The 27758-nt window shown below is 43.2% G+C and overlaps 1 protein-coding gene across 2 annotated transcripts; it reads left to right on the forward strand.

Annotated features, from left to right (window-relative positions):
- The first annotated feature begins 649 nt into the window (after positions 1-649).
- enpp2 (ectonucleotide pyrophosphatase/phosphodiesterase 2) lies at positions 650-27705 on the forward strand. 2 transcript variants are annotated; one of them, XM_053621318.1, is made up of 25 exons: positions 650-1258; positions 2149-2242; positions 4484-4639; positions 5154-5279; positions 6676-6736; positions 7407-7504; positions 7616-7695; positions 8182-8301; positions 9512-9567; positions 10653-10718; positions 11046-11118; positions 11382-11490; positions 12694-12819; positions 12990-13021; positions 13146-13273; positions 14834-14918; positions 14999-15086; positions 15300-15469; positions 16094-16229; positions 16480-16619; positions 19796-19931; positions 21395-21472; positions 24869-25001; positions 25650-25803; positions 27102-27705. In XM_053621318.1, exons 1-25 carry the CDS (start codon positions 1241-1243, stop codon positions 27270-27272), a joined length of 2634 nt encoding a protein of 877 aa, XP_053477293.1. In that variant the 5' UTR covers positions 650-1240; the 3' UTR covers positions 27273-27705. The 2 variants fall into 2 exon arrangements, with proteins under 2 accessions (XP_053477293.1, XP_053477301.1); XM_053621326.1 differs by having other exon boundaries at positions 652-1258; positions 16184-16229; positions 27102-27703.
- Positions 27706-27758: the final 53 nt, after the last annotated feature.

A 27758-nucleotide genomic window follows, 5' to 3' on the forward strand; every position in this document is an offset into this window, starting at 1 on the left:
CGCCTTACGTCTCCAGGGTCGGGGGTTCGATTCCTGCCGTTGCCCTGTGCATGGAGTCTGCATGTTCTCCAGGTTTCCTCTGGGTTCTCCGGTTTCCTCCCCCAGTCCAAAGACATGCATGGTATGACATGCTGATTGGCGTGTCCAAATTGTCCGTAGTGTATGAATGTGTGTGTTTGTGCCCTGCGATGGACTGGCACCCTGTCCAGGGTGTACCCCGCCTTGTACCCAATGCTCCCTGGCATAAGCTCCAGGTTCTCCTCGATCCTGAAGGATAAGCGGTATAGAAGATGGATGGATGGACGGACCCTACTTACAAGATGTGACATATTGAACAGTAATAATGCTGTCGTAGAAAAAGAGGTGGGGTTTTTTTTCTATTTTGGGTTCAAAGGTGAAAAATTATACCGCTGTCATAATCAGTGTAACAAACAAGTAAAGAAAATTCTGAATAAATAGAAAAGAAGCTACAGAGAGTTATTAATAATTAAGTAAGTAATTCAACCTGTTCTCTTTAGAAGGGATGTGATAGTTATTCCGGGGGAAACTGGATGTAACATTCCTGCAGGATTAGCATCTCAATTCATTTAAAGGGTTTTATTTTCTATGAAACATGTCTCTACAGTTTATTTTTTATTTGATCTCATTTATTCACTCGGCTCCACCCCTTTGCTGTGACGCAGCGTGTGCGTTACTTTTTCCGCGTCCCTATTGGGTAGATTCAGGCCTCGTTCCAATCGGATTTCCTTCCTGCTGTGTGAAAGCAGTTGGTAGGCTGCGTGCTGTAGCGGTGGAGGTCCGGCGTAGGACTGTAGATGTGCAGTAGGGAGGCGTGTGGGGTAGAGTGGGGCTGAGTGGGGCTGTGTGGGGCAGTGTGGGGCAGTGTAGGGCTGTGTGGGGCAGAGTGGGGGCAGTGTAGGGCAGTGTAGGGCAGAGTGGGGGCAGTGTAGGGCAGTGTAGGGCAGAGTGGGGGCAGTGTAGGGCAGTGTAGGGCAGAGTGGGAGCAGTGTAGGGCAGTGTAGGGCAGAGCGGAGTGGAGCGGAGAGGAGTGGGACAGAGTGAGACACGGCGCAGTGTGGGGCAGAGCGGAGCGGGACAGTGTGGGGTAGAGTGGGACAGTGTGGGGTAGAGTGGGACAGTGTGGAGCGGAGCGGGACAGAGTGGGACAGAGCGGGACAGTGTGGAGCGGAGATCTGCACTGGGACGTCGCACGAGCAGCAGGATCTGCGCACTGGGAAGCATGCAGTCACTCAAACTGGTACGGTAAGATCCGGGTTTATTACTGTGGATTTATTTCATGTTCATGTTTGCAGTAAAGACTGTCAGATGTGACTTTATTTATTTTCTCTCTCTTCATAATGTTGGATATTTTTTAAATGCTTTCTTATACTTTTGAGCACTTGCGTGTTCTGGTGTCTGTCTGTCTGTCTGTTTATTTATCTGTCTGTCTGTCTGTCTATCTATCTATTTGTCTATCTATTTGTCTGTCTGTCTGTTTATTTATCTGTCTGTCTGTCTGTCTATCTATCTATTTGTCTGTCTGTCTGTTTATTTATCTGTCTGTCTGTCTATCTATCTATTTATATATCTATTTATCTATCTATCTGTCGGTCCTATCTATCTATCTCTTTATCTGTCGATCTATCTGTCTGTCTGTCTGTCTGATTATCTATCTATCTATCTGTCTATCTATATCTGATTTGGTATGGAGTTTATGTCCCTCCTGGGGGAAAAAAATAAAGCAATAGAAATTTGCAATGGTTTTACTGGAAGCTGTAATGTCCCCTGTGGGTCTCTACTGGTAATCTGTTGCCTTCTATTAGTGGCATGATCTGTCTAGTGGGCACCATTAAGTAATCAGTAATGGTTATAAATAGTTAATGGCTTGTGATGGTGTTTGTAGTGGAAAGTTTGTTTTAGCTTTTCTGGTTTTAATGTTGTTTACAGTTGTGTATAACTTGAATTCTATTCCTTTATATGTACTGTAGTAGTCTGTGGTTAGGTTATGTATGAATTAAATGTCGGTGTTATATACCTGACCTGTATCTTTGACTCAGTTTACAACAAAACAATACGTGCACTTGTCCGCCCCTGGAATGAGAAAATATGTCCGGAACCCACGTTTCACTGGTTCTAAATGTCTTCTAGGTGCTCTATGCTGTCTCTCTCCTGTGTGGATCGAGAATTTGCCCGGCGTTCGTCATCCAACGCTCGGGAAAACCAGACGCGCCCCGTCAGCGATGTGAGCCCCTTTCTGTTTACTTCTTTTTACAGCCGCGGCCTGACTTTTAAAAGGATCGGAACTCGTGGTTTAATTCATTCATTCGTCATTTCGTAAAGTATATCTTCTGAGTGGGTTTCTGTTGCGTAAATAACCCTCGTCGTGAATTCCCCAAGTTATGACACTCGCATGGACTGCATATACAGTGACAAAAGGTTATTGCATATGAAGCACTAAGAAACCTCACTTTATAATGACTAGAGGTCAGAGAAAATCATATTGTGATACTTGAAGGCATTTTTTAAATATATATATATATATATATATATATATATATATATATATATATATATATATATAGAAACTCTATTAATTGTTTTGCTATTGAGGAAAAAATATTCATGAAACATCTGGTTCCAACAAAACCCCAATCAGCTCCTTCCTGTGAGGTACCTCGCGTTAGAAAAGGCTCGAAAACACCGGCAGAAATGCGGGAATGGAGCTCAGGATCGGCGTGACGGTTTCTACGAGTTTACAGAGCGTCCTCGCTCTCGCCGTGACCGAGCTGCTGTGGAACGAGCTCTACTTAATATAAACCTGCCATTTCTTTTTACGTTCGAGTCGTACATATTCACATCCATGCTGCTGGAGAAGATTCACACGGCGTTGTAATTGTTGTAAGCGACTCACAACGTCTGTGGAAGGAAACATTATTACAAGCTTAAAATGCCTTCCCGTGTTACATTTACGCATCGTGGGAGACGCTCTTACATGGCAGAGCGACTTAGATTTATGTCATTTATACAGCTGAGGGTTAAGGGCCTTGCTCAAGGGCCCCAACAGCTTGGCAGTGCTGGGGCTTGAACTCCGGACCTCTAACCACTGAGCAAAGAGTCCTGCTGGGATTTGAACCCAGGATCTCCTGTTTACAATGCAGTCTTCCTGTCCAGGTGGCTGGGTTTTTGGTAGCGTCAAGCGGAGCGGCAAAAACTACTAGACTCTCCGTTTGGTTGTAAAAAAAAAGGCGGAGTCAGCGGGGGCAGGTTCGACCGTGTTTACGTTCGTTCGCGCCACCGAAAGCAGGAACAATACGGACTCTGATTTCCAGTTTCCAAAGAGCGTGTCTTGGAAAGATGCTGCGTTTTGGAGCTCGGGACTGTTCTATCCACGCACCATGTGGAAAAAGGTGTTTCTGCAAAAAAATAAATAAATAAATAATGTTTGTATGTCTGAGCTAAGTGGAAGAGATGGGGGGGGGCGAAAAAAAGAAGTTCTTGTTTCTACATTTTGACCATGAAAAAAAAAAAAGTGAGGGAGGGGGGAGGGAGGTTGGGGGGTTTGCCTGCAGCAAAATTGGATACATGTGTCTGGCAAACAGTTTTTGATTTGGTTTGTTGCGTATGACGGTGAAACGCTCAGCCTGCGCAGCCAGACAGAGCAGATGTTTCAGCTCCTTCGCAATACTTGATCTGAAAATGTATTACTTTTCCTTCCTCATCAGTGTAGAGTGCGCATTTGCATGCACCGTGTTTGTGTGTGTGTGTGTGTGTGTGTGTGTGTGTGCCAGCTCTAACCCCCAACAAACATTCAAATGAACAACACCCCTTCGCCGTTCCTCCATTGGCCTTATGTCAATATTGAGATGTGCAGAGTGAGCTCCAGCCAGATTTACCCCAAATTCCATGACCTCTAGTTTAAAACGAAAAAAAAATGATATTCGAATTCTACTGTGTGTGTGTGTGAGTGTGTGAGTGTTGCTTTGGCGCTTGATTTTTTTTTTGACCGACTTCCCATCACGATTTGCACAATTGATCTCTTCTAGGAACCTGTTTCTGTTCTTGACGTTGTAGCATGTTAGATGTTTTTTTTTTTTTTAAATGTTATACAAAAGTGAAGTCGAAATGACGAATACGGGTTCATTAAGGGGCTTCCTCGAGAGACCAAGAAAGACTCTCCTGGCAAAAATACGTTACGTTTACGGCAGATGCCCTTATCCAGAGCGACTTACATTTATATCTCATTTATATAACTGAGCAGTTGAGGGTTAAGGGCCTTGCTCAAGGGCCCCAACAGTGGTAGCTTTTCAGTGCTGGGGTTTGAACTCCTGACCTTCTGAGCAGTCACCCAGAGCCTTTAACCACTGAGCCGCCACGTTTCTCACTCAGCTCTCCGGTGGAGATATATCAGGGACGCAAACTTGTGAAGCCGATGTTAGCACCTCTGCGAGCACGCAAACGTTTAACCTTCTCTTTCACGTCTCAGACCAGGCCAACACCGCATACGACAGCACCTCGGGATCGTGCAGAAACCGCTGCTTTGAGCTGCAGGAGGTCCAGGCGCCAAGCTGCCGCTGCGACAACCTTTGCAAGACCTACAACAGCTGCTGCTCGGACTTTGAGGAGCACTGCTTAAAGACAGGTGCGTTCCCGACGTTCCTCTTGACGACGATGTTAAGTTCGAGAGCGCAGCGTTCATCCGTGGGGTTTTTTTTTTGTTTTTTGTTTTTAAATCTGAGGACTACAAGAAACCTCGGCTAGAAAGTTGCACCGAGACGACGGAGATGAAATAAACGATGACGTGGCGTGCTGCTTTCGCGATTGTTCAACAGTCGTTGATTGAAACACAACGATCCGAATTGTATTTTCTCCTCTTTTTTTTTAAATTTTTTTTTTATTTGGAAATTCGAATTCTAACAAAATTAGAAAAAAAAAACCGTCCTGATGGAAACGTATCCTTCGTCGGAGTCCGTGTTCAGACGCCTCGAACGTAACAGACAGGCTGTCTTTTTCCTGAGAATGAAGTTTGTGTTTGCGATTTCGTCTTCCGCACGAAATCTAGTCGGGTTTTTATTTACCGTGGTAATTAGACGGCCGTTTAGACGTGGCTGCCGCCCAATAAGCACGGGTGTTGGGAATGATTCTGTGTCTATCAGAGGGAGGCTTTGAGTGCAGTAAGGAGCGATGCGGAGAAACGCGAAACGAGCAGCACGCCTGCCACTGCTCAGATGACTGCCTGGCCAAAGGAGACTGCTGTACAAACTACAGGACACTCTGCAAAGGTAGGAACGTTGCACCCTAGATCAAGTAGACTATGTGTAATGTGTATTCTATGTCCTAATTGGTTTTTATGTCATCGGTTATAGACTGTAAGTTCTTCACAAAGCCTGCTTTCACTCTAGGCCTTCAACATAATATCCACTTCAAGCGGTCAGTTCGTTCACATTGTAGTTGCGCTTATAGAGACCGGAGCTCACGTGGTTTCTGAACACAGCACCGCCGTTGGTCAGATAATATTTTAGGTTGTCGGATTGAGCGTTCTAGATTTCCACATGAAAACATCATCAGATTTGCACACAAACGCGAACCTAGTGAGACAATCATGATGTCATACGTGGCCTTTTGTTTTGAGGAAAACGACCGTTTATTGAGGAAAACGACCCAGTGTTGCGTATCTGCGAGCGGCATGAGTATACGGACGTTTGCTTCCGGTATCCGGTGTGACCTCGTCGCGCAACGATAACCGCAACTTTGCAGTACGTGTTGATCTGCGGTAACTGCTAATCGGCTTGGAGGTGTTTTCGGCCCGTTCCTCAGTACAGAACAGCTTCGACTCTGGGACATTGGTGGGTTTCCTCACGCGAACCGCTTGCTTCGGGGGATTACGGTCGGGACGTCGACTCGGCCGTTCCAAAACATTACCTTTATTTTTCTTTAAGCGTTCTTTGCTTGATCGACTTGTGTGTTCAGGGTCGTCGTCTAACCGCATGACCTACTTTCTCTTCAGATTCAGTTTATTCACACGTCCTTTAGAATTCGCTGGAATATTCAAGAATTCGTTGTTCCTTCAATGGTGCACCAAAATAGGCCCAAACTGTGATACTACCACCAGCATGTTTCACAGATGGGATAAAGTTCTTAAGCTGGAATGCGGTGTTTTTCCTTTCTCCAAACATAATCACTTCTCATTTCAACTAAAAAGTTCTAGTTTGGTCTCATCTGCCCAGAAAACATTTTCCCAACAGGCTTGCATATGTGATCTTTAGCAAACTGCACCTTTTTTTTTTTTTGCTACTCACAGATATGTAATATCTGATCATATTTCCTCAATAAACAAATGTCCAAGTATAATATTTTGGTCTCATTTGTTTAACCGGGTTCTCTTACGTTGTAGGTCGTATTTATGCCGTGACCAAGCAGACACGTATAATAACTTGGCGCCTAATAACGGGATATTCATATAGATTTAAATCAGGATGCGGCTGTGTAACTGAGCTACCATTTTGACCTAGTTAATGAGAACCAACTAAGCAAAAATATCTGTATTTCGATTTTTATAAAAATCTTTTGTTTTTTAATTTATATATATAAATATATTATTAGGAAGAAAATATTAGGAAGATGTAAGTGTTTACTTAAAGACTTCCCAGCAGTTGACAGTATCCACCTCTATTCTAGGTGATACTCCATGGTTGGAAGAAGAATGTGAGGAGATAAAAAGCCACGAGTGTCCTGCTGGGTGAGTAACGGCTTCGCACCTCCGCTCGTCAACTTTTATCGATAACGATAAGGTTTTACACGTCAAGCTCCTGGATGAAACGAGCTCTAGGTTGTGACACTTGACCCAAGAAATGTTGACACTGAATAACGTTAAGGCCACTACTACTGATTTCTCTTTACAACAGTAGATCCTGTGGTAGGTCGGCTTCACACCGGCGCACCACCCCAGCCTCGTTTACATATCTGTAGTGCGCTAACGGCATGATGCCGAGAAGAAGTGTGTCTGTTTGACCACAACGCCTGCAAATGAGCTCCTTTGACTGTGTGGATTCAACATGGTGTGAGGACTTTTCCATCGGTAGATTAGCATGATTTGACGCTTCGGCAATAAGACAGGAGCTCAAATAGCTGCAGCGAACCTTTCCCATTAGTACATTTGGAAAACGCCGTTATCCAGAGCGACTTACAAATATCTCATTTCTACAACTGAGCAGTCGATGGATAAGGCCCTTGCTTGGCTAAGGCTTGGTGGTGCTGGGATTTGAAGTCCAAAGTCTTACCACTGGAGCTACCACTGCCATATTAATTAAAACGCATGCCGTATTTGAACCATATTCTTTTACTGTGGGGAAAAAAAACCTGTTCAAATATCTCCCATGGGGTTTTGTTTTTGCTTTTTTTTTCCCCAGGTTTGTTCGCCCGCCACTCATCATGCTCTCTGTCGACGGCTTTAGAGCCTCTTACATGAAAAAGGGCAACACGGTGATTCCCAACATAGAAAAACTGAGTAAGACTAATCCTCTGTTGTATAATGGCACGTATTCTATACACTGTAACGTATGACCCAGTGTTGATTGGTTAGTTTTGAAGGTTTCTTTTTTTTCCCCTTTACTCGTAGGAACATGTGGCACACATGCACCGTACATGAGACCCATCTACCCCACCAAAACCTACCCGAATTTATATACAATTGCAACGGTATGCATCAGACCTCATCATTCCTGCTTTGTTTTTAGTTTTTGTTTAGTCTCGGAAAGTAGGCACGAGACGACACAGTTTAATAAAGCCGTGATACAAGACGTATCCCGATACAGGCTTCGCGAGGCTGTGGGCCTTAACGTGCCATATCGACTATTATTAAGTAAGTAAGCTCGCTTCGACTTCGTGCTCTGTACGGTACGCCGCAGTAATGAATCTGAAACGCTTTATAATATCACGTCATATATACGTACGGTACGAGAAGCAAACGCATCTCGTCGGTGTCCCAGACGACGATGTTCCGTCTCGTGCCTAGCTGGAAGGATGTGTTAAATTCGCGTTGTGAGAATCATATAACGCTGTAAATGTCACGCTATTCACTTTTAATACGGCCTCGTTGATAGGATCGTCTAATAACGGTGTAGGAATACCACGTTCTCTGATTTTACTGGTACGGCGAGGTCAGTGTGTTTTTCTTTGTTGCAGGGCCTTTACCCCGAGTCGCACGGCATCGTGGGTAATTCCATGTATGACCCGTCCTTTGATGCGGTCTTCACCCTGCGAGGGAAAGAGAAGCTTAACCATCGCTGGTGGGGAGGACAGCCCGTGAGTCCATACTCTAATATGAAATGGATTATTTATTTATTTATTTAAATAAAATTACACTACAATTAGGTCCGCGTTTGGTCCGGTTTATAACGGTCGCTGGCGGACGTTCCGAGGACGTCAGAGGATATCGGATTGTAACGCTACCGAATGTGTTCGTTTCAGCGAAAGTCCCCTAAGCGTCCCGAATGGCCGCCGGACGTCCTGTGAACTGTGAATGTGACCCTACACGTGGACGTTCGGGGGACGTTCGTAGAGGGACGTCCTGGGGACCTTTTTTGTGAGCTGGGTTCCGATTGTGTACACAGCAAACCAGGGTACCGATACCGCGATCGCACTTGTGTTGACCATTGACGGATGCGGTACGGTAAAATACAGTTCAGTAGACCCTCTTACACCAAGACGTCTAGAGGCGGATTGTTCCAGAAGGTTGTTATTTTGAGAAACTGGATGAACCAGTCAGGATTTTCCCCCGTTCTGTTTCAAAAGCTACAAGCCAGCTAGCTACTTTGAGTGTCTTGACATTTAAATGCATTAAAAGTGGTAAAAAGGTTCTACCCCAGCATTTTCGAACTTCCCTGCGTTAACACAGCACTCGTATCCATCAGCTCTATGAATGCCTGCCCTGCGTATTTACCCCTTCGAAGACGAAAAGCCTGTATCTGGACGGCATTAGCTCGACGTTTGGGTCTGATCCTGGATTTTTCCCTTTTTGTTTAAGTGCAATAGCGCGACGGGATGCCAGCTATAAATGTGTAACACATGGAGTCTGTTGGGTTCTACGCTGTGCAGCCAACTCCAGCTCTGGTCCTCATTAGCGTCACTCAGCTTTAGTAGTGACGTTTCCTTCGGCCTGTTTTGCGGCTTGAATAAAATGGGACGTATTGTTTTCAGCAGCAGCGGTGGGTGGTTTCCATTACCGTCACCCTGTGAGATTTAAAAGGCTCTTTATTGTAGGTTAATTGTATATTTACAGTGAAGCTCAGAGCACCTTTCATTCCCCGTCTTTAATTTGTAAGTAGCACTAAGCAAGCAGGCTGGTAGGTAGCTATTGAAAATAGCTCTATGGTGCAGGTATGATGTTCTTATTTATATCGACACTTCTTTGGTCCCAAACCCAAAATGTCTTCTGGGTAATCTAGAGTTGTGTATTTGTTCTTTTAAAAAGCTCGAAATTCAAACCACTTGGATTCCCTTTTCTTTTCTCCAGATCTGGATAACCGCTGTGGAGCAGGGAGTGAAGGCTGGCACGTTCTTCTGGCCTGTGTAAGTTTGAATGGGCTCTTTCTTCAAATTCCCTTTGTAACTTTATCCCAATCCCGGACATATGCGTACCCTGCAGATATGTCCATCGCCGGTGTTCCCCTTTTGCGAGTTTCAAACGAAACAAAACAAAAAAAAGCTTTAACCACAAAATGGACATTTTCAAAACAACATGCCAAACAAACCCCCCCTCCCCCTCACATGTCTGCAAAACGGCGTCCTCCTCCTCATTCGGACACACACACAGAGGCCTGTTAAACTCGAGTCTTATTTCATCGTGCAATAAACACGGCCAGCTTGGGTTTATGCCCGAGCGAGAAAAAAGACCCGTCTAGTGTTTTGGTAGCAATTAGTGTGAACATTTCTTCCATACACAAAGTGCAGACTTCTACGTTCTTTACTTTGAGGCCCGTGCGCTATTCTAAGCCTGCTTCCTGTGGCATAGATTTGGCTGGAATTGAATTCAGTCATGCTTTGAGATGCGTGTTGAGCCAGCTGAGTTTCTGGCTATATATGCACCAGTACATCTGAATATCACATGCTGTCATATCAAGCACCTGAACGTCCTCGGGAGACCTCAGGAATGAGAAAGCTGAGACTCAAGCGATCGTTCTTAACGTTCTGCGTCGCTTTGCGTCAACTAAACTCGGCTCAAAAGAATGCTATGATGTTATAAACAACCAGTAAAAGGACTCCTCATATAATACAGGACCGTTACCGGTATCCATCGTGCGATTCTTCCTTACAGTATATATGTTTATGCATGAAGGTGTTCAGTAGGTTGAAGAATTCAAGCCAAATGCAAGTATCCAAAACACAGAAAATCTCCATTTACGAGCCTGTTACGTGTAATCTGAACCAAGCGTATGCGCATGCCAGGAGAGTCGTTTTTAATACACTAATAAATTAGCATACTGTGGCAATAAGAAGCTTCTGAGTCCAGTGATAAAAGTGGAACAAGTGCTTCATTTTAGCTGAGTGTGTGTTGGAAATATCAGTGGAGTTTAAATAGGTGATTAATATCTTACTATTAATATTCTTCACCATGGATGTAAATATATTTATTGAGTGTGTGTGTGTATTTGCAGGGGGATTCCACTGGAAAGGAGAGTGTTGACCATGCTCCAGTGGCTTCACCTCCCGGACGCCGAGAGGTCAGTGCTCCTACAGTATGAACGCCTTAACTGACTACAAGCACTTTGCCTATTCAGCTGCAGGAGTCCAGCACGAGACTCCCACTAACTGAATTCATATGGCTTTGCCGTTTATCGCTGTTCTAACCAGAGAAACATCCCTAACCGCGTTGAAATTACCATTACAGAAACCTACAAACATTTCGCCACTGCAACAGCTCACGTCGATGTTTTGGGGGTTTTTTTTCTCCGAGTTTTCCGTATTTGGAAATGTTTGCGCTCTTCTCCAGGCTGTTTACCTTCTTGTATGGACTGAACGCTGACAGGCGAATCGTTATGTGTTCACAGGCCCTACGTTTACGCCATGCACTCTGAGCAAACGGACGCCTACGGCCACAAACTCGGACCCAAGAGCCCCGAGGTGAGCGCAGCTAGCAAGAAAACGTACCCCTTTAACCCCCGCGTCAGAACCACCAGGACAAACAGCGAGCATTTCTGCTAAGCTCGGCTTTTTTTCATAGAGTCTCGATACATTTACGCTCTTGATTAACTAGTCTGTGTAGACCGGGTTTGTTGGAATTCTTGAGACATGATGAGCTTTTTTAAAAATTTATTATTATTATTATTATTATTTTACCACGTTTCTGTGTATAGTTTACGTGAGCTGTCCGTCTGTATTTCCAGATGAGCAACCCACTGAGGGAGGTTGATAAGGTGGCCGGGCAGCTGATGGATGGCCTGAAACAGATGAAACTCCATCGATGTGTCAATATCATTATGGTCGGAGATCATGGTACCTCTAATCACTCCTGTGATAATGTTATTTATTGTTATATTATATTCATGGCCGTTACTTAGATCATAACTGTTGCAAATTCCAATCGAGTTATTAGACTTTTTTTTTTTTTATGTTCATTATCGAATTTTCCTTATAAATTATGTAGAAAAAGAAGAAGACTATGTTAATGATGAGTTTGATGCCAATTAATGATGGAAAAGACTACAAGCATTTAGATAGTTAAATTAAAAAAAAAAAAAAAAAAAAAAACAGACCGGCCATCATTAGCCTTCAATACTTTATCATAACAAAATGTATAGCTTGTATCAATGAGCTAGTAGAGCTAAGCCCCCAAATTAAAACAAAATCAGTATAAGTTTGAATTTTTGATGTCATACTTGTGGATAGCAAATGGTTTTTTTTTAAAATGAAAAACCAAGGGATTATTTTGTGTAACTGAGTGCAACAGCACCACCAGTGGTCATAAGAAAAACACACAGGACGGTACGAAGCGACACAGTGGGCTAACTGTAACGAGCCCAGCACTGTACGATCGTACAGCCACGGAGGGTGTGATACAACGCGACACACCCCCTAGATCCGATCTCTGTCCGGGATAATGTTATATATAGCCCATTTCCGTGATTCATCTGGTAAACGTGATTATGGACAAAGACGATTGTTCCCTTTGTCATCCTTTCTTTTCCTGCAAAAAAAAATGCATTTGGTAAGAACTAAAAGTATGTAGGGAGGTTGTATGCTCTTCCCGTGCCTAGGGGGTTTCTTCCGGGTGCTCCGGTTTCCTCCTGTTGGAACTTATCTATCATTTCCCCCGAATAATCCCCATCTCTGAATTGGCTACATCGCTCTCTTGTCTCCACTAATAGCTGGTGTGTGGTGGGCGTTCTGGCACACTATGGCCGCCGTCGCATCATCCAGGTGGATGCTGCACACTAGTGGTGGTTGACGAAATCGCCTAACCCCCCCCCTTTGCTTTGAGTGTCTAGAACTGACTTTCCCAGTCCAAAGACGTGCGTTGTAGGCTGATTGACATTTCCATATTGTCCGTAGTGTATGAATAGGTGTGTGTGTGTGCGATGGGTTGGCACCCCGTCCAGGGTATCCCCCACCTCTCCCGAGCTCCCTGGGATAGGCTCCAGACTTCCCGCAGCCCTGTGTAATATAAGCGATATGGAAAATGGATGTGTTCTGTCTCAGGGATGGAGGACGCTCACTGTGACCGGACAGAGTTCCTCAGCTCTTACATGTCCAACGTCGATGAGATCACCCTGATCCCCGGCTCTCTTGGGAGAATCCGAGCTCGATATCGCAACAACTCGAAATGTAAGTAAGCCGAGAGGACTTTCTTAGTCCGGCAATGTGGTACAGTTGGTGTACACGCTATTTGGAACGTCGATCAACCGATGAGCTCCGGATTCAGGATCCTTTATTTTCTTTCTATAAGACGGTCCGGCGTTGAAACCTATCAACAAGTTGATTTTCTTTATTTCCAGATGACGCAAAAGCAGTAGTGGCAAACCTTACAGTGAGTACACGTGCTCATATCTGTACACACCCTCTCTCTTTTATTTTTCTTTTTGTTTTTTTTGTTTTTTTCCCTAAGTGTAAACCAGGCTTTGTAACTCTGCTGGGTCTGACTCCTGTTGTAGTGTAAAAAGCCAGACCAGCACTTCAAGCCGTACCTGAAGCAGCATCTTCCCAAGCGCCTCCACTATGCCAACAATCGCCGCATTGAAGAGATTCACCTCCTGGTGGAAAGAAAATGGCATGTCGCAAGGTAAATAAATACACCTATAACAGTGAAATTGAGATGGGTCGATGGGTATAACTGTAACAGGAATATGATGTGGACGTATAGTTGTGCTGGGTTAATACGTATCTGTTAATGATTACATTTATATTTATGGCATTTGGCAGACGCCCTTATCCAGAGCGTCTTACATATATACATGTACATATGTGTGTGTATATATATATATATATATATATATATATATATATATATATATATATATATATATATATGTATATGTTAAGGGCCTTGCTCAAGGGCCCAGAAGTGGTAGCTTGGTGGTTCTGAGTAGATTTGAACTACCTTCTGGTCAGAAGTCCAAGGTCTGAACCACTGCCCCACCGAGCCAGTGAAAGACTTGGCACAATGTCATTTTAACTGGATTTGAAGGTAAAATAGGATGCTCAGTTAAGACGCCTGGCAAGCGTTATTTAATTTGAGCTTCTTTTTTTTTAAATAAAAAAAAATAATAATCAAATTGAAAACCACAAATGGATGAAAGGCATTGTAATTGAGCACCAAAAGTGCTAAGAGTGTTAGTTCGCTTAACGTAATTCTTTTTTTTTTTTTTGGCTGAAAAAAAAATTAAATAATGACCAACAAATCTTCTAACAGAATGTTACCCTGTGGCGGTGTTGAATTTTTCACTACCTGTAAAAGGATGCCAGCATGATCAACATGGACTTCAGATTTTGTTTCATTTATTGTCAGCTATTGTCATTTTAATGAAATAAAAAAAAAAATCCAGCAATTGGTTTGTAGTTGGTTTTCGGTTTCTCCGTTCCAGTTTCATCCATGTCTGAGCTCCAGTTTGCCCGGTTACCAGTGCTCTGGAAGTTTGTCTCATTAGCTTTTAGTTCTGCTGTTCAACCCTCAACCTTCGAAACCCACAAAACATTCATTGCCAGCCCACACTGGAAAGCCAATGATCCCTAAACCAAACCCATGAGGTCATTCCCAGCGACTAGTGGCATCCTCTGTAAACATTCCATAAAGAAGATGGAGATGAAGACTTATGGCGGGGTCTCCCTATGCTGTTTGCCTTGGCACGCATTGCTGCCCAGCTGAAAGGCTTCTTTCACGCCGACCAGTTGAGATACAGATCTGTCTAATCCATGGCACCAGAGCTGTGAAGCAACGGTTTCTTCCCAGGACAGTTTCTCCGCTGTTGGAGGCTGCAGCATGAAGGATGGTTTTAAATCATCATGCTTGAATGAAATAAGGTGAAAGCAGAATACTGGTGTGTGTGTGTGTGTGTGTGTGTGTGTGTGTGTGTGTGTGTGTGTGTGTGTTAAAGCAGCCAGCTCTGGTCTGATTTACACTAAGGGGACCACGGTCTTTGCTATAACGTTTAATGCGAGTCATTCTCAGCAGCGATCAAAAGGCTTTGTTTCGTCTGGACAGTAGCTTCAGGTTCATCGTGTCTGCTCATACGAGCTTGCGTATTTTAAGTAACGTGTCAGCGTGACCCACGATGGAACAACATCAGAACGTTTCAAGGACTGTCACAAGGTGTAACGAAGCAGTTAACTTTGTCTTCCACAGGAAGCCCCCTGAAGGGAAAAGGCATCCGGGCAAGTGCGGTTTCTCAGGTGACCACGGATACGATAACAAGATCAACAGCATGCAGGTACGCACACACGGTCCCTTGATTGGATTTTAAGACTGAGCTGTGGTGCCTTTCTCACCCGCTTGATTCTCTCTTTTTAGACCATTTTCTTTGGATATGGACCAATGTTTAAATACAAGACCAAGATACCACCATTTGAAAATATCGAGCTGTACAACGTCATGTGCGGTACGACGGCTATTATTTCATCGTCTTTGAGGCGAACTGCATGCCTCAGCAGACTCAACCCAAAGTCGTAGGCTGCTTGAAGATAAGACAGACTGTTTTGTGTTTTGAGTCGATGGGATTACTTATTCGATGACGTATTGCAGATGTTCTGTAGAAACAATAGCTACATGTTTTGAGAACTCTCTCTCTCTGTCACACATCTATCCTTTTTAGATCTCCTTGGCTTGAAGCCAGTCCCCAACAATGGGACCCATGGCAGCCTGAACCACCTGCTGAGAAATCCTGTCCACAAACCTAGCATTCCTGAAGAGGTGTCCAAACCGACCCCATCTGGGCCAGTCAATGCCATAACTGATGACCTGGGCTGCACCTGTGATGAGAAGGTCAGTAACAAAGCATATTCAGGGCACCATCATAGACTACCCACTGGCTAGAACTCCGAGGTCCCATCCGAGTCCGGCCTTAAAGTATTCCCAGTATCAACATGGACCTAAAACGCACTTTCAAGTTGCCTCATTATTATGTAATTAGTCTTTGTTTTGGATTGTTATATTTCTTAGCGACATAGAAAGCAACTGTAAACCATTGCATATATTTTCTCTGCTTTATTTTGGCCTTTTCCTGTATTTCTACAAGATGTTGCACTGCAGACCTGCCAGGTAAAATGATCAATTAACCCTTGTGTTCTGTTTTACTCAAAACCAAACGTGCATTGTAATTTTAATGGATGTAAACATATTATATTACCGAGACGATCGGGGTAAGTCGCCATCGGTATTATTTATATCGGGCGTAAAGGAGATGGAGAAGCTGGATCGGGGTGGCGGGGGGGTTTAAAATCGACTTTGCAGTTTTTATTAAGAGCTGGAACGAAGGCGGCATTGCCAAGTTAATAGTGAATAGAACACAGGGGTTAAAAGAAACGAGCAGAATAATGTTTTCTTCCTCCAAACAGTGCTCTTGTTTACACCGTCTTGCTAGAGATTTTCACCTTTAATCTTTTGCAGTTGCGTTCAAAAAGTAGGGGGCAGAGGGCTTTGAAAGTGGCCCTGGTAAGAGCCTATAACCTGGAGTCACTGTGGCTCTGTCTCTTACAGAACAAAGTGGAGGAACTCAATCAACGACTGAGACAAGTCACCGACGGTAATGCCCGCCCGCCTGTGTGTCGATCCAATTTGTGTCATAACGCAAAAAGCTAGAACTACGACCAGTGTTTCGTGTGACCAGAGATTCTTAAAATGGCTGCTGTCTGTGTAGTTTTTTTTTTTTCTTTCAGTATTTTTGTGTATTCTACCCTACGTATTTAAAATAAACGTGTTCGATTCGACTTGTACTCGAATCAAATTAGCAACGATTAGCTTTTCCATGGATATTTCTCTTTGACATTTTGCAGACAGCAAGAATCTTCCTTACGGTCGGCCGGCGGTCATGTTCCACACCAAGTACGGCATCTTGCACCACACTGACTACATCAGCGGATATAGTGAAGCACTCGCCATGCCTCTATGGACCTCCTACACGGTCTCTAAACAGGTGCATTTTTAAACAAAAGTACTGTATGTATAATTGCCGTGTTATTTCGAACAACAAGCTAATATACACGGCGTGGCATTAATGTGTTTATAAATGCAATTATGCTTTGTTGGATGCAGGGCTGGATGTTTGAGCAAATAGCACTGGTGCTAGCAAGTGATGTCAAATATTTTAGCACTGAAAAGGCACACGGGTCGGTTTGTAAACCACAACGCTAAGCTGTCCATGAAGAGTTCACCGACTATATTAATGAACGTCCCACGAGTACTGTTAATTGTGGACTAATTTTGCCTACAGACAAATATCGACTTTGATCTCGGTCGTACGGTAGATTAGCCCGAGGAAATGATCATAACCACTCTGCGAGCCATGAGGTTAACATTAACTCTATTAATATTGTTCAAGACTTTTTTGGGTTGCTCAATCTGATTTATGAAGCTGAGAGGATTCTTGATCTACACATAGTCTTATCTGCATTTGTAATCGTTACAAACATTCAGTACGTTTACATGGACGACAATAATCCGATATGAACCCGATTAAGACGATACTCTGATTAAGAAACTAGCATGTAAACAGAGATTATTGATGACCTTAATCCGATTAAAGTCATACTCGATGTAAACACAAATGGAATTAAGACGTGTGGCATATTCCTGTTTTAGTCGCGTTATCGAAGTGCGTTACAGACATGTACACACCTTAATCACACTATTAACGTCGTGTGGGAGTTTTCACCGCATTATGAGACAGGGCACGTACACACACGGCAGCGCTCAACCGTTTGACGGCAAACAAGAGAGCACGGCTGCGTCCCAAACCGCTTACTTACCTAATATATAGTAGGAGAGATACACGTATTTCAGCTACTATACAGTAGGTAAGTACGCGGTTTGGGACGCAGCCCACGGCTTCAAGCGGTCGTCTATTAGCACGTATAGGATGACAAATAATTAACTGCACTTGAAGCGTTCGTAAAATTAAAAATAAAAACACTCAAAACTGTATACGGTTCCATAACGAAGACGAACTGTATGTTGATACGTGAAATTCTGGAGGGAACGTCGGACGGCGTGGCGTGGGGACGTAATGACGTGTGCCGTTAATCGATCTACGTTCTATAACACGTAAAATGGGAACATGAAAGGAATATTCTAAAAGCGACTCATGTAAACACCTTAATCAGAATATTATACGTCTTATTCAGAATAAGGACAATAATTAGATTACGGTTGTCCGGAATGACTTAAAGTAAATAACACTTAAAGTTCGGTTGCTTGTCCAGTAATTAATAACTGCATCAAGCTGGTGAGCACTGACATCACCAAACTGTTGCATTTTTCCTTTGTGATGCTTTTCCAGGCTTCTTTACTGCAACTTCTGTCAGTTGTTGTTTGTTTTGGAGGTGTTTCTAAGCTTCAGTCACTTCTTCAGGAGATGAAATGCTGCTCAATTGGGTTTGGGTCTGGTTTGACTTGGCCAGTCTAAAACCTCCCCCTGATGAAGTCCTTTATTTTGTTGGTGTTGTAGATTGGATGCATTTCTCTGTAAATTGGAAGACAGATTGTTTCTGTAGACTGCTATCATCATGAGTTACGTCATCAATAAAGATTATCGAGCCCGTTCCAGAAGCAGCCATGCAAGCCCAAGCCATGACACTACCTCCACCATGCTTGACTGATGAGCTTCTATGTTTTGGATCATGAGCAGATCCATATTTTGGCCTTTCCATCACTCTGGTAGAGGTTCATCTTGGTTTCAGAACTTTTGTGGATTCTCTATTTCTTTGCACATTTCAATCTGGCCTTCTGATTCTTACTGCTCATGAGTGGTTTGCATCATGTGGTATGGCCTCTACTGTATATTTCTGCTCTCGAAGTCTTCTTCGAACGGTGGATTGTGATACCTTCAACCCTCTCCTGTGGAGATTGTCTGTGATGTCACTGACTGTTGTTTTAGGGTTTTTTTTCCCACAGCTCTCTCAATGTTTCCGTCATCAACTGCTGTTCTTTTCCTTGGCCGACCTGTTTCATGTCTGGTTGTTAGTACACCAGTGGTTTCTTTCTTTCTCAGGACATTCCAAATTGTTGTACTGGCTATACCCAATGCTTATACAAAGGCTCTGATAGATTTCCCCTCTTTTCTAAGCTTCAAAATGGCTAGCTTTTCTCCCATCGACAGCTCTCTCATCTTCATGTTGGTTTATCCTTTTTAACAAATGCAGTCTTCCAAGGCAAAACCTAGGGCTCAAACCAAAAGTAGACATTCAGAGCTATTAGTTCTTTAAACAATCAATTTAACAGGGCACACCTGGGCAGCAAGAAACACCAACCGGGCACACGTTCCAATATTTTTGATCACTTAAAATAAAATAAAATGGGTGGGCTCAAACAAAAGGTGCTGTTTTCTAAGTTGTTTAACACATCTAGATGTAAATATGAGGAAATCAAAGCTGCAATTATGATCCTCCGTTATCTCAATATTCATCTTTTGATCTCAAACCCAAATGTCTTGGATGTATTGCGAAAATGACAGAAATTGCCGTTCCAATACTTTCAGAGGGGACTGTATGCCTAAAAAACTGCTGCTGTAATCAATACAGAATGTGTTGCTCATACTGAACATCCTTTCAATATACTTACTACTCTGTCACTGTATTGTCATCCAATTGTGGAAAGTTTTGATTGACTGTCCTTTTAAAAATCTTTTTCCTCTGAAGGTTCGTTTCTTACGTTCTTGCCACTGTTGCCTCTGGGTCTCTCATTGGGAATCGAAACCGAAATCTACATTCAGATTTCTGTAAAACCGCTTTGTGGAAATGTTTACGGTTACACACGCTAGATAAAAAAAAAAAAAATTGAATTGAATTGAACTGAATCTTCATCCACGTACCAGTAGTTAAATCATGGACAAGAGGATGACTCGTCATAATGAGAGATATTTTTTAGCACTTTAGTCCAGGATTTTTTTTTTTCTTTTCTTTTTTACATTCCGATTCAATAATGGGACAAAAACAGGTCAATTAAAACCTAACCTTTTTTTTTTTTTTTTTTTTACAGCCAGTTCCACAACTTTTGCACTCTGTATTGATCAGAATATTTTGAAATGTGATGTCTGTCAACCTCACTGTCAAACTAACACATTTTACAGCAAGCCCTGTGGTGTGCATATTTCAGGTTGATGTTAGTGTTCTGCCTGAGGCTCTGAATACGTGTGTGAGACCTGATGCCAGAGTGCCTCCAGCCTCCAGCCAGTCCTGCACCAACTATCAAGCAGACAAACAGCTCTCCTACGCATTTCTCTACCCGCCTCGTGAGTCACACCACACCGTACAAACTCAATCAGTAACTCCACTTGTTGCTGTTAATAACTGATATGAAGATACGATATGTTGGGTATTTTCAAATATGTGTTACAAACGTGTTGGGTCGGGTTTGGGTTAGGGTTAGGCTGGGGTTCAAGCCTCAGCAGTGCCAGGCTCTGGGTTACTGATCAGAAGGAAGGTCGGGGGTTCAAGCCCCAGCACTGCCAAGCTGCCACTGTTGGGCCCTTGAGCAAGGCCCTTAACCCTCTCTGCTCCAGGGTTGCTGTATCATGGCTGACCCTGCGCTCTGACCCCAGCTTCCTGACATGCTGGGGTATGCGAAGAAAACAATTTCACTGTGCTATATTGTATATGTGACTAATAAAGACTCATTATGTTTCATTTCTTTGGCAACTCGAGATGCCAAAGTCGACACCAAACAGTATTATGATACACAATACGAGATAAATACTTAGAAATACAGTAGACCTAATTCTTACCAAAAACCAAAATGTTAAGAACAATAGTACAAACAATACTCCAATCCTTTTTGAAAAATCTAAGACTCATTCTATCTGACTATATGCCACTTAAACCAATGTAGCTAGCTGTTGAGCTACGAACGATTTTATAAAGCAACTGTGGTGCATCGACTTGAAAAAGACCAGCAGCTTCAACTGACCAGCTTGGTCAAACCAACACGGCAAGACCCAAGCCTCGACGATCAACACTACAGTGCATAGTTTCATATGTTCATCTATTTCAAAGAAAATAATGAGTCTTTATTAATGACATTACAGCACAGTGAAATTCTTCTCTTCCTCAGCATGTCAGGGAGTTGGGGTCAGAGTGCAGGGTCGGCCATGATACAGCGCCCCCTGGAGCAGAGAGTGTTAAGGGCCTTGCTCAAGGGCCCAACAGTGGCAGCTTGGCAGTGCTGAGGCTTGAACCCCCGACCTTCAGATCAGTAACCCAGAGCCTTAACCGCCAAGCATATGTAGAATATGTGAAATTAAAACAATATTAAATGTTAAAACTACCTACTTGGTTAATAGAATAGTTTCACTCATTATAAGCTACTTGATTTAAAAAGGAACGAAACTTCCACATCGTCTGTTGTAAAATGCCGTTAAAGAATTCTGCTATGGCCAACCCCATATATAATAAACCCCACTTAACGAGGGCTGGTCGTCTCTGTCGGCACTCCCTCACGGGTTAAGTCTTGTTTTCTAGTGTTTCTGCATATTTTGGATATTCGACATTTTCCTTGCTTGATTGAGGTGAAAAATATCGTTCGAACACCCAATAAAATGTTCTTTCAAAAATGCTGGTCAACTCGGATTTGATCACATAAGCGACGTCACTGCTGTGAGCCAGTTAACTATCTGTTGGTGCGAGACCTACTGACAGTGCATACGCAATGAAATGATTTCCGTTCGCTCATGTTTGGTCCTTGTGTCATTATTGGCAGAGTTGGCCTCCAGTAACGATGCAAGATACGAGGCCCTGTTGATCACCAACACAGTGCCGATATACCCAGCATTCAAACGTAAGTATTCCACTCGTAAGCCTATTTTGATATGATGGAAAAAAAAGCAGAGGCGTTTTCATGCTCTTTTTTTTTTTTTTAACTATTGAAAGAAGTCAGAAGGTGCTTTGGAACTGTTTTCCCAGACTTGTTTCAGTTGCTTGGCTTGGTTACTCCTTGGCCTTTGTTCTACTGGGCTTTTTTTGTAATCAATCTGAGGTGGTGGATATTCAAGCGCAGGCAGTCTTTTATTAAATACACAGCTACTAAACAACCAAATGGCAGGAAAGGAGCCAAAAAAAAAAAACTGGCAAAACAACAACAACTCACAATTCAAACTAACAGCAGCGAGCAGCCCCGTAAGACCATGCTCGTATCTTTTGTAATGTATGTAACAGATGTTTTGTCTACAAAATGCTACCACGGTCATGTAGTATAAAGTTTGATTTGATATTATGAGTAAAAGAAGCATATTTATCTTTTTTTTTTTTTCATTTCATGGCATAAAAACAAGAACATCTAGTACTAGTCATGAAAGATGTAATTAGTATTTCTACAGAATTTTTTTTTTTAAATGATCGAGTTGTGTACAGCTGATGGATGAGCTGCAGGGATGTGGTAACCCATTGGTTAATGCGAGTCAAGCTATTTGTCACTCCATTCTGTCTGGAAACTGATGGTTTTTACTCGTGAATTTCTGTCCTTTTCTGCCTTTACACTTCCAGGCCCTGACAGTCGCTCCAGACTATTCCTCAGTGTCCTAACTACATACCTTTTACTATAGGTATTATATAGATATATAGATATTAGAGGTCTATCTGTAGTTAATGAATACTTACTTCATTCTAAGTATATGGTTTATATGAATAAATAAAGTAAAAGTAAGGGGTTTTAATTAAGTTTAAGGCTGTGGCTCAGGTGGTAGAGCGTTGGAGGTTCGATTCCCGGCCCACGTGACTCCACATACCGAAGTGTCCTTGGGCAGGACACTGAACCCCAAGTTGCTCCTGATGCTCCATGTTGCTCCTTGCATGGCAGCTCTGCTACCATTGGTGTGTGAGTGTGCTGTATAAGCGCAGACCATTTACCATCAAATGAACAACTTCAGAACAGATGTTCTGGAAAATACTAGCACATTACTGCATCCCATTGATTTACATTTGTGGCATTTTGCAGACGCTCTTATCCAGAGCAACTTACATTTATCTCATTTATACAACCGAGCAATTGAGGGTTAAGGGCATTGCTCAATTGTGGCAGCTCAGTAGTGCTCTGGGATTTGAACTGAGTTACCACTAGCACTATTGGCCATAGTATATATATATATATATATATATATATATATATATAATGACTTTCTGGAATGCAGGATCGCTCTCTCTGCTCCACTAGTTTGTCATTTCCTGATCGTCTGCTTGTACTCCGACCACAGCTATGGACCGTGAGTGTAATCTAAAACTGTGTGACTGAACTCCTTATTAACCCTCACAATCACTCTTCATATTCAACACGTAATTCAAATAAAGCAGCAAAATGACCTGTGACTTCTGTTTGCTCATAAAGTATATCTGGGGTGGCTGTGGCTCGGATGGTAGAGCGGGTTGTCTGCTAATCGTAGGGTTACGTGACTCCACGTGCTGAAGTGTCCTTTGGCAAGACACTGAACCCCAAGTTGCTCCCGATGGCAAGCTAGCGCCTCGCCTCTGCTACCATTGGTGTGTGTGTGAATGGGTGAATAAGAACCAGTGTAAAGTGCTGTGTAGAATTGCTAAAGTTCTGCTATATAAGTGCAGACCTTATACCATTTAGACACAGTATGGTTCACTCGTAATTCATAATGGACTACCGATTGAATAGTCCAAGGATGGCGAAATGTATTTGGACACCTGACTATCACACCCATTTGTGGGCCTTCCCTAATCTTCTACAAAGTTCCAAGCACACGATTGTCTAAAATGTTGTATGCTGTACCCTTAAGATTTTCCTTTACTCGACCTAAAGCGCCCAAACATGTTCCAGCATGACAGTGCACAAAGCGAGGTCCACGATCACATGGTTTACCAAGGTTGGAGTGGAAGGACTCGAGCGTCCTGCACCTCAACCTCAACCACTGAACACTTTTGGGATGAACTGAACCCCAGGCGTCCTCGCCGAACCCCAGTGCCCGACTCCACTAATGTTCTTGATCCTGAATGGACAAATCCACACAGCCACGCACCGAAATGTAGCATAAATCCTTCCCAGAAGAGTGGAGGTTATTATAGCAGCACTTTCAGTTACTTTCAACGCTAAGCACTAGAGTAAACAAGATTAGACGTTAGCATCGGGAAAACACAAGACGTCCAAACAGCCGTTCGAGCTGAATGTGAAAGCACATGCCGTGCTGGCCAGAGCATGGTTAGCTGCTCAGAGAATTTAGTGTGTGCTCGGTAAATGAGGAAGCGCGTCACACAGCATTGATTTTGCTCAGCAAAGTCTGGTTCAAACGATCAGCTCATATTGTCCCTTCCACCTAGTTAGTCGTTGTTCTAAGGTGAAACGGCCGTCACCGAATTTTCCAGGTGGGGTGGGTGGTGGTAGTGGTGTGGTGGGGGGGGTCTTTAAAGAACAAGCTGTGTGTGTGTGTGTGTGTGTGTGTGTGTGTGTGTGTGTGTGTGTGGGCTATGGTATGAGCTCAACTTAGAAACGACCCCTTGTATGAGTGGTGCCTCTGTTTTCAGATGTAGTGCTCACACACATCTTGTCCACTAGAGCAAATGAATCTCACACACACACACACACTCCGCACACATGGATGCTAACAGAGAGATACGCATCAGCTAAAACAACATCGTGTCAAATACTTAGCTTTAGCAAAACGCCAACAAAACAGTGAAGCTCGCACGAAAATATCATGGAATACCCGCTCGTTTGGTTGAAAACACCAGTAAAGCACTTCCCTGCGCAAATACCTCTGTGTTTTTAAACTGTTCTAGATATTTCCGATTGTTACTCGGGATAAATCGGGAAAACAATCTACACTGTACAATTCAATATTTATCCGGGCGATCAAATGGATTCCTCGTGCAAACACTCAACACCATATTTTCAGTGTTGGAGAAGGACACAGTGTATAAAAGGCTGCACAGATGGAGTTATGTCTGCTTTCTATTAGCTGGGCTGGAACATTGAGCACTGAAGTTCCCTTTGAAGCGCTGCCACCTGCAGAGCAGTCTCTCTCTCTCTCTCTCTCTCTCTCTCTCTCCCTCTCTATCTCTCTCTCTCGCTCTTTTTTTTAACTCTCCATGAAATGCCATCTTACCTCTCCTCTTGACATGTGAAATGATTACAGTGAGGCAAAACGGCCGCTGTTTTACTTCGACTGCATGTACGTTTAACTACGCCTCCGTCTCTCTGTTTGTCCGTCGGTCTCTCTAGGCGTGTGGGCGTATTTCCAGAAGACTCTGATAAAGAAGTATGCCAGTGAGAGGAATGGCCTTAACGTGGTTGTCGGGCCCATCTTCGACTATGACTTTGATGGCCTTCGGGACACCGAAGAGAAGACGAAACAGTAAGAGAATTGTGAACGTTATGAACGTTCGCATTGCGGCGGAGGTTTTTAAATCCAAAAAACTTTGGACTTTTTTGCTTAGCATATACTGTTAAGGAACTGTTTGCAGTGTAATATCACCCTACCCCGTTCTAAGGCCCTGAAACATATACAAACTAGAAAACCAGCCAGGCTAAGCTCGTCGTGTCAGTCCGAAGACATTCCGTTTACATGCAGATTAATAATCCATCCATGCATTGGATGGATTATTGCCAATATCTATCAGATTATTATTATTATTAGATTATTCTATTCGGGTTTTTTTTTAGAAACCAAAATAAATCCAACAAATGCTAACAAAACTAGGGGAAAAATAACCCCAAAAATATCTAAATCGAGCACCCCGTGTAAAGTCCACGGACGTCCTTGTCATTTATTTGGATGTTAAGTGGCATAAACTGCCCAATACGGGAAAAAAAATCCCCATTGTATCTAGTATTAATGGGAATAGAGCCATAAAAGCTCTTTCCATGCTTTTAGAGTTTCCTGGTGGCACGTATGTGTGAACGAACGCGTGGGAGTGGAAGTAAGGGACGTTAACAGGTTCATCTTTAATACTGCGAGCGATATTGAGAAAGTGAGTTTGAATTCCTGTGTGGCTGTTTGTAGGTATGCGAGCAACACCATACCCATCCCTACTCATTTCTTCATTGTGGCGACCAGCTGCCTGGACTACACGCAGACCGTGGACTCGTGCGCCGGTCCCCTGAGCGTGTTCGCGTTCGTCCTGCCTCATAGAGCGGACAACGATGAGAGCTGCAACGTAAGACAGACCGGTCCCTTCTGTTCACTTCTGTACACTTTCTTCTCTTTGCTAGTTACTTTCCCCCTCTACCAAAACTCTATCAATACAAATACCCCAATACTGTATCAATACCAATACCCCCTTTTGCTAGTTACTTACCACCTCTACCAGTGTTTATTCTCATACAGTTCAGTTTTGCCAGGAGCTGCCAATTTTGGCCAAGTTACAACACAGGAAATGAAAACGAAAATTAATCTTCCAATTAATAAGAGTGTCAGGTTGAAGGTCAACTTGCACTTGAAACATGTTATTAGGAACACTATGAAATGACCACCATTTACCCGAACTAGGTAAATGGTCTGCACTTTTTAACCTTAGCGGTTCTATTGGTTCTCATTCTCCCATTCACACACCAATGGAAGCAGAGCTGCCATGCAAGGCGCTAGGTTGCCATCGAGAGCAACTTGGGGTTCAGTGTCTGGCCCAAGGACACTTCGGCATGTGGAGTCACGTGGGCCAGGAATCGAACCGCCAACCCTACGATTAGTGGACGACCCGCTCTACCACCTGAGCCACAGCCACCCACAAAATAAGCCAGTCATGTGGCAGCAGCACAATGCATAACATCAAGCAGATGTTTACAGGTCAACAGTTAATGTTCGCATCAAACAGCAGAATGAAGCAAACCTGACTTTTTCGCTGACTTTAACCGTGGCATGGTTGCTAGTACCAGATGGGCTGGTTTGAGTATTTCACAAGCTACTCATCTCCTGAGAATTTCACACACGACAGTCTTTAAAATGTACACAGAACCGTGCAAAAGCAAACAACAAAAAGAAAACATTGCATGGGTGACTGTAGTAACTCAAATAATCACTCTTTACAACCATGGCGAACAGAAAAGCATCTCCGCTATGCACGAAACATCGAACCTTGAGGTGGATGGGCTACGACAGAAAAATACCACATTGGGTTCCAGTCCTGTCAGCCACGAACAGAAATCTGAGCCTATCAGAAATCTGAGACTGACCCAAACTGGACAATTGGACATTAGTCTGCGTTAGGGCCCTTTTTAAATACAGAGATGTTTTAGATATTGTGCAGTTTTATGGTCCAGGTGTAATTCAGTTTATAGCGGGGTCGTTGTACGGGATGCTATGATGTCATAATTATTATCGTGTTAATTATTTGAACGTGACCCAGCTGACTGGCCTATCGCTTATCATCATCGAAGCTGGATGACCCCTTGAGCTTGCACGAGTGTAGATTTATTTATTTAATTTTTTCAAGCGAACATTTTTTTGTTTCTCCGGCAGAGTTCGGAGGATGAATCCAAGTGGGTGGAGGAGCTGATGAAGACGCATACGGCACGAGTCCGAGATGTTGAGATTCTAACAGGGCTCGACTTCTACCGGCGCACCAGCCAAAGCTACACAGAGATTCTCTCGCTAAAGACATACCTGCACACGTATGAGAGCGAGATCTGAACCACTGCCTTCCCTGCACTAATGTATTCCTCCTCTATCAAATCCCACACCCTGACCCCAGACCTGTCCTGCCCCGTCACATCAGACGGTTAGGTGTATATTTCTATACAAGCCTCCTTTCGACATTTTGTAATGATGATGTGAAAATGTCGCTTTTTAAAAAAAATAAATAATAAAATTCCAGCTCTGTGAGTGAATGTCTTTTGGTGAGTGTGATGATAGCGAGCATGTGAGTGAGAAAGCTTGTACTGGATGCTCTAATGTAATATCGTCTCTCGACACGTACCACTTTTGTGATTTGTTTATGCCTTAAATGAAATTCCGTGACATTAAACACTTTTGTACTTGTATCCTGATCCTCATCTTTTGTGGAAAACACCAGCACCTAGTGGTCATTTAGGCAATTTAGACAAACCTCATTGTATCATCCCAGCCACAGGAGGGAGCTGTTCTGACCAAGATTAAAACTGCTATCAGTTTTTTTAA

Source organism: Ictalurus furcatus, chromosome 1 (assembly GCF_023375685.1).
Source record: "Ictalurus furcatus strain D&B chromosome 1, Billie_1.0, whole genome shotgun sequence".
In the NCBI taxonomy this organism is placed as follows: domain Eukaryota; kingdom Metazoa; phylum Chordata; class Actinopteri; order Siluriformes; family Ictaluridae; genus Ictalurus; species Ictalurus furcatus.